General features: G+C 44.7%; 1 protein-coding gene across 1 annotated transcript; it reads left to right on the top strand.

The window, feature by feature from the left end:
• Nucleotides 1–205: 205 nt before the first annotated feature.
• On the top strand, nt 206–4,253 carry Spata31g1 (SPATA31 subfamily G member 1). The gene is made up of 2 exons (XM_076841288.1): nt 206–436; nt 837–4,253. Exons 1-2 carry the CDS (start codon nt 206–208, stop codon nt 4,251–4,253), a joined length of 3,648 nt encoding a protein of 1,215 aa, XP_076697403.1.
• Nucleotides 4,254–7,636: the final 3,383 nt, after the last annotated feature.

The raw sequence follows: 7,636 nt of genomic DNA, 5'->3' as shown, positions 1-7,636 counted from the left end.
TAATACCTAAGGCATATTCTGGCCTTGACAAAAGGGGATCACCCAGATTGCCCTGTATGGAGGATGAGTTACCTTCATAGAGATAATTTTTTGACCCTAAATTCTGGAAGAAGGCTGTTAGGCCTCATCCCATATGGGGGATGGGAATTCTTTGTTCTGTGATGCAATGATGACCTCAGAGTAAACTGCCATTAGGCTGAGGAAAATGCAATGGCTGCAAGAAGACCTGCCTTGGGTTAAGGGAGAAATGGGTATTCTCTGGGGTCAGCTGACCCAAGCTCTGACTTGCAGACACTGTGGCAGCAGCTGCCTTCAGAGTCCAGGGAATCTGGTGATACTATGCTTGTTCATGGTTTGGCAGTTCCGGAGATGGTGGTACCTTGGGAGCTGGCAACAGCTTCAGCCCTGGTGCTCTGGGGACATCATGCAAAGCAAGGTAGGTGACTTCTGAACATGGAAGTGCAGCTCAATTAATAACTATTGACACTACATGTGAGGTTAGGTGAGGAATCACTAGTATGTGTGTAGCCCCAGATGGATGATGATAAACACTAGATTTGAGGCTGAATGTCCATTGACATGAGATTTGAAGCCTGATAAATGATCACTGATTCCAGATGTAGGGTTATCTGAGGAAATGGTGATCTCAAAATGAGGACTCAGTTATGACTTTTAACACTAGATGAGGATTTGGGTGAGTGACTACTAACCACATATGTGAGACCAGATGAGTTAACTGTTCACTCTTCATGTAGAGCAGAAACTGAGGACTTCATGACACAGCTTGTATCTTCAAGAAGGCTTTGTGTCTGATAATATCTTTCTCTACTCCCTAGGGCCTACCCTTTCTGGACTTCTTTGGCTCATGGAGGCAAAAATCAGAGGAGGAAGAGGAAGAAGAGGGGGAAGAAATGGAAGAAGAAGGAAAAAAGGAAGAAAAGTCATCATCTATGAATTCATTGAAATCACATTCTCCTACCAAAGATGATCCCATTGGAGAGCAAGGCAGCCAAGCCCCACCCAAGCCACCCTATTGTTCCAAGAGCCTCCCCAAAGCCACAGGGACACCAGAACAAATACTCACATCACCCACAAACCCCTTCAGATCCTTTCCTACCTTCCAGATCCTGACCAACCTGCCTGTGAAGAACAAGACAACATTGGGGGGCTGCCTGCAGCAGAGAAAAAGCCAGCTATTCTGGGGTCTCCCTGCTCTGCACAGTGAGTCCTTGGACACCATCTTCCTGAGCCCAGATGGCCCCTCCTCTCTGAAGCTATCTGTTTGTCCTTCTATTTTCTTCAACAAGCTTGCCTTCCTGTCTAGGTATAACTTGCTGCTTCCCCATTATCTTTCCCCAATCCAGCTTCTTACTCATGAAGCTCATACAACAGAATATTTGGAAAGAATGACCTCTAATCCTCATTTAGTTCCATCTCCATCCTCCCCTCCTGTCCCATCATCATCCCTCCACCTTAAGCCCTTGCCTATGAATCACAAGCAAGTCTTATCTGGTGCTAAGGCACACACACAGTGGCTTGCACAGCATAAAGAGGTTCCTTGGGTCTCTGGGGATCAAGTGCTGCACCCACAGTCTGAACTCCAAAGAATCAGAACCTCCAAGTTCTCATCCTCATCCGAGGCCTGGTGGGGGGTGCCAAGGGACTTCAACCTCCATCAACCCAACCCAGAGTCATTCTCTACCTCTCTTCTCTACGCCTCTAGACCTTTGGAAGTCCTAACTAGGTTTGAGGCCCCATGTAGGACCATGGGACAAACTGAGAACCTGAAAGCCTCTGAGCCAGCAATGTCAGCTCCTAGCCCAACCCTAGCTTCCCTGACAGAACTCCAGACAGCTAGCCCCATAGTAGGTCTGACTAGATCTAAGTCCCTCTGGGAAACCACAGAGCTAAAAGAGAACTATCAGATCTCTGAGCCCCCAAACCTGGCCTTTTACCAAACTACAACACCCATGATGGAAGCTCAAGGAACTAGCCCTCCAGGAGTTGCACCTCAATATGAAGCTCAGTGGGGAACCACAGGCCATAAAGACAGCCCCCAAGTTTCTGAACCCCCAAGACCAGTCTCCTGTCAACCCCCAGTTTCTCTGTCAGGACCCCAAAAAGTAAGCCCTAAACGAGGACTATCTAGGCCTAAGGACTTCTGGGGAACCATGGGATACAGAGAGAATCCTCAAGTCACTAAATCTCCAATGCCAGCCCCTTGCCCTCCCCTAGACTCCCTGTCACAACTCGATAAAAACAGTGTCCTAGAAGACCTATCTGGATATGAGCCACAGTTGAGATGCACAGAAAACTCAGGAAATCCCTGGGCCTTTGAACCTCCATGTGTGGACCTCCAGCCAAGACTCTCTGAAAGCAGTTCTGCATATGTCCCCTCAGGACATAAGACTCCATTGAGGGGCATGCAGAGTAGAGAAGATTTGGGGGTTTCTGCAGACCCAGTTTCATCTCCCAGGCTTCCCTCAGCCTCTCTGATGGAATCTTTAGTAATGAGCTTCCAGGAAGTCCTGTTGGAGTCCAAAGCTTTGCAGGAGACCAAGGGGCAAAAAGAGAATCTCTGGGTGTCTGATACCCTAGACCCTACCCATACAACATCTCCAACCCCCTTTATAGAACTATACAAAATCAATACTGTGAATGGCCTCCCTAGGTCAGAAGCTACATGGAAGGACATGGAGCATTCCAGAAATTCCTGGGATTCTGAGCCCCCATCTCTTGCCTCTGGCCCACTCTCAACTCTTGTACTAAAGCCCCTCAGAGATAGCTCCGTGGAAATCCTATTTGGTTCTGAAGTTAGATGTGGGGACACACAAAGAGAAAATAACTCTTGGGCCTCTGAGCTTCCAGCTTGCAGCATACCCCAAGATCTGCATGGAGCCAGTCCCCTAGGAGTTCTGTCTGACTCTGAACCTATTAGGGAGAACATGGAGCAGAAAGAAAACTGTTATGTTTCTGTAGTTTGGGGCCCCAACCTACCCACAAACTCTCTTTCCAAGTCCCCCAAAAATGAGCCTTTTAGAGACCAATGCAAATATAAGCTTGTGAGGGAAGAAATAAAAGAGATAGAGAACTGTGGGGTCACTCAGCTCCCAGCCCTCAGCTCTCTCTCTGCTCCTCTACAAGAACCACATACTGACCTTGAATTTATGTGCAGAAATGTGCAACCGAGGGAGGCTCCCCAGGGTCCCAGCCCACCAGTAGTGGATCCCCTGCATCCAATATCCTGGCCTCCCAACCTAGCTGAAGCTCAAAAGATTGAGCCCATCCAGCCTAGCCTACAGAAAGGAGAGATGTTCTCAGGAGCTAAGGCAGAGGCACCATCCTCCCAAGATAAGGCTATCCCAGAAATGCTCACCGACCCTGGGATCCATGCCTGGCAATGGAGTAGAGAGTTAGAACTCAGGCTGAAGAAACTGCAGCAGAGCCCATCTTTCAGCTCCCCTGTCCCGAGTTCCGTAACTCTAGACTCCTCTTCCTGCTCACCACAGCAAACTAATTCCCCAAATCTACACACCCACTCTTTAAGTTGTAATCCCTCTAAAGTTCAGAGCACACTGTCTCAGTCTGTCCAGTCCTCCCACTGTCACCACACCCACTCCTCTTTCCTGCCTCAGCCAGGAAAGAAAACTTCTGGCAGAGTAGAAAAGTCTCAGAAAAAGGAGAGAATAAAAGATAAGCTGGTAGCCCAAGTCTCACCCCAGGGGCCACATAGTCAAATGCAGGCTGGTGAGAACTGTCTAGGTGTGGGAAAGCTATCAAACCCTGGGGTTCCAGCCTCAGGCAAAAGACAAGCCAAAGCTGCAGCCCTATCTTCAGCCAAAAAGAAAGAGAGTCTCAGAAAATTCAAATCAGGAGAATGTGAAAGAGGGAATGCAAGACTGGGTTCATCCACACTCACAGGGAAGAGCCACCCTGCCCAGGCCTGCAGACTAGCAGAGGCCCTTGTAAGCAGATTTCCCCGAAGGTCTCAGAGCAGGGGCCAGAGCTTTCAATGCACTGCTCTCCCTCACCAGCTTCTGCCCAAGGCTACAGGTCCCCAGGATCAGCGAAGTTCAGGGCGAGTAGCTGGTGACATTCAGAACCCTCATCACTGTGAACACTGTCCTTGGGTGCACATGGAGAAGAATCTTCCATCCCCCACACCCCAGGTTCCCCGAACCAGGGGTCTTCTAAGAGTCTTAGACAAATTTCTGGGTATCCATGGAACCCTGCCCACTAAATCCTGTCAATAGAGAAAAAACTGGTAGTACTGCCTCCCAGTACCTCATAACCTATAGCCAACCTATAGTTGGAGGGTGAGGAGAAAATCTAATAAACTAGCTGACCTAGACAAATCCTACTCATGTCTTCTTTGGAGTCAAGGTTACTGGAATATCAATTCCTTACTAGCTTCCGCTGCTGCCATATTCCCTCAGGATCAGTTCCCAGAAGTGAAGAACTCAGCATTCTGCAGACTCTTTTCCAGATTTCACAGATGACCACATCTGTTATACACACATCTCTACCGAGTGAGGATATAGGGCCAGGAAAATACAGCACAATGCTGCCCTTTAAGAAAAATACTTCACAACAAGTGAACATAAAATATATCCATTTACATGAGCACTAGCCTGAGTCTAGGAAGTTGTTCTTGGTCCTGGGTATGGTTCCCTTCTTCATCCACTTGACCCACAATTTATCCAATGATAAATTTATCATTTCTTCTCAGCCCTGCTCCTTTCTCCCTGTGTCAGCTCATCCATCCCCAAGGCCACCAAAAAAAAAAAAAAAAAAGCGTTTTCACATTTAATAACCATCAGGATTTTTCTTCTATAGTTACTAACTTGTTCACAGCCCTCTCCTATTTTCCTATTGCACAGTTTGAATACTGCATTGTCTTTATTCTGTTGCTCTAATAATCACCAAAAAATAAGAAATTTTGTCAGAATTCTGATGTGTCTCACAGGGCTAAAATCAAGGAGTTAGCTAGGTATGGTGGAGCATGCCTGTAATCCCAGTGGCTCAGGAAACTGAGGCAGGAGGATCACAAGTTAAAAGCCAGACTCAGCAACTTAATGACTCTATTTAGTGAGACTAAAAAAAAATTTTAAAAGAGGGGGTGGGGAGGCTAGGGATGTGGCTTATTGGTTAATCACCCTTGGGTTCAATCCCTGGTTCAAAAAAGGGGCAGGGCCCATGGGGGTGGGGGATGGGTGGTCAGCAGGGCTGCATTTCTTTCTGTAGGATGTAGCTAGGATTCATTCCTTCACTTTCCCAGGCTCTAGAGGCCTGACTACTGCCCCTCCCCCCCGCATCCTTCCTCTATCTTCAAAGGTAATAGAGGAAAGTCATTGCATTATTTTGGCCTCTTTTGTCTTCCACTTCCATTTTAAAGACCCCTGTGATTAGAGAGTCCAGGATACTCTTCCTACCTTTATATGTAAGGTAATATATTCACAGATTCTAGGGATTGGGATGTGGACATCTTGGGAAGCCATTATCTTACCTACCAGAGTTATTAACTCAACCTGTTCATGTATGATACAAATATTTTTCCCTATCTGTAGCTTCCCATCACCTAATTTTGATTATACTGACTTTTTCTATACCAAAGTTTAAAAGTCTTATGTAGCCAGGCATGGTGGCTCATCCCAGCAGCTCGGGAGGCTGAGGCAGAAGTATCACAAATTCAAAGGCAGACTCAGCAACCTAGCGAGGCTCTAAGCAACTTACACAGTCTCAAAAAAGAAAAAGGGCTAGGGATGTAGCTCAATGTTGAGTGCCCCTGGGTTCAATCCCTGATACCAAAAATAATTTCTATGTAGTTAAATCTACCAACACTGTCCTTTACAGCCTTTCTAAAACACTTTCTTCTGAAACTTTCATAGTTTAATTTCAATTGTTGATGGACTTTATTGTCTTTATTTTTATGTGGTGCTGAGGATGGAACACGGTGCCTCACACATGCTAGGTGAGCACACTACCACTGAGCCCCAGCCCCACTTTCAGAATAGTTTTGTAATATTTATGTTAGATTGTTAATCATAATTTTTAGTGTGGTATAAAGTGAAAACCTAACTTTCCCCATAATGATGTCCAATTTTACCAATAACAATTTTTAATTTTTATTTTTGGTAACAGAGACTGAACCCAGAGACACTCAACCACTGAGCCACATCCAAACTCTTTTTATTTTTTAATTCTAAAACAAGGTCTCAAAAAGTTGCTGAGGATGGGTTTGAACTTGTGATCCTCCTGCCTTAGCACCCTAAGCCTCTGGGATTACAGGTGTGCACCACTGTGCCCAGCCTCCAATAACATTTTTTTAAAGCACAATGACTTGAGCCCATTCCACTAAGTGTGCCATATTATAAAATAATGATGATTTTTAAGTATCTGAGCTTCAGATACAGAGTCAATGGCTTACTAATATGATCATATTCAACTTGTCTAATTTTTTCTCCTCCAATGTACACAGTTCTATTGAAAGAACCAGAGCCAGAAACTTGTCATTCTTAACTCCTCTGTTGCCCTTCTCCCTGATCCATCAACAAATTATATCATAAAATGCATTTCAAATCCATCTTCACCTCATTTCCACCACTCTTAGTCCAGTTGTCATTTCTCACCAAATTAGTTGTCATATTACTTTTACTCCATCCTCCACATGGGCTATAGTTCAACTGACTCCATTTTTTTCAAGTAGATGCCGTAAGCTTGACCAAAGTAACATACAGATGCAACTTTTAGACTGGGTATATTGGTCAAACTAGTTGTCACATTTGGTTACTTGGGAAAATCTCAATATAGTATGGGTTTTAGACTGATTCCCAACCACCGCCAGAAAATTTATGAGGGAAAGGTGGTACTTACTGACTTAAAAAAGTTACCAAGTAGTATGATCTCACTTTAGCTTTAAAAATGCATAGACACATATTTACACACACATACAAAAAGATTTAAGAGTTAAGATCGTAATACCTCTGGCTATTAGAAATAGTGATTTTTTTTTTTTTTTTTTTTTGGCCAGGCATGGAGGCACATGCCTGAAATTCCAGCAGCTGAGGCAGCAGAATCACAAATTCAAAGCCAGCCTCAGCAATTTAGCAAGGCCCTTAAGCGGCTTCACAAAACTATATTTCAAAATAAAAAATTAAAAGAACTGAGGACATGACTCAATGGTTAAGCATCCCCAGGATCAATCTCTGGTACCCCCCAAAACAAAATTATCATCTGGGTACAATGGCACATGCCTGTAATCCCAGCTACTCAGGAGACTGAGGCAGAAAAATTGCAAGTTCAAGGCCAGCCTTAGCAATACAGCAAGACCCTGTCTCAAAATTTAAAAACAAAACAAAACAAAACAAAAGGGCTGGGGTATAACACTGGTAGAACAACCCCTGTGTACTTCAATCAGTTCCACCCCTGCCAATACAAAGTGGAACTGTCTATACAAAACAATGAGCATGCAGATATTGTACTGTATATCTGGAAACAGGTTTTTTACAATAAAAGGAGAAGGGCAAATTAATATCACAATCTGATAATCACTTCCCTGCCTAGATTTATCATACCTTTAGGTTCCTGATCTCTTCAAATTCATTCCAGTATTCCCTTGCTATTCTATCCTGCTACT

This window comes from Callospermophilus lateralis, chromosome 2 (genome assembly GCF_048772815.1).
Source record: "Callospermophilus lateralis isolate mCalLat2 chromosome 2, mCalLat2.hap1, whole genome shotgun sequence".
In the NCBI taxonomy this organism is placed as follows: Eukaryota; Metazoa; Chordata; class Mammalia; order Rodentia; family Sciuridae; genus Callospermophilus; species Callospermophilus lateralis.
This window is presented reverse-complemented; position numbering and strand designations above follow the sequence as displayed.

What these genes read in the sequence shown, in the direction of transcription:
- Spata31g1 (XM_076841288.1), top strand. Translation starts at nt 206, where the DNA reads ATGCAATGGCTGCAAGAAGACCTGCCTTGGGTTAAGGGAGAAATGGGT. An exon ending in GGGACATCATGCAAAGCAAG is followed by an intron (nt 437 to 836) that starts GTAGGTGACTTC and finishes TCTACTCCCTAG; the next exon opens with GGCCTACCCTTTCTGGACTT.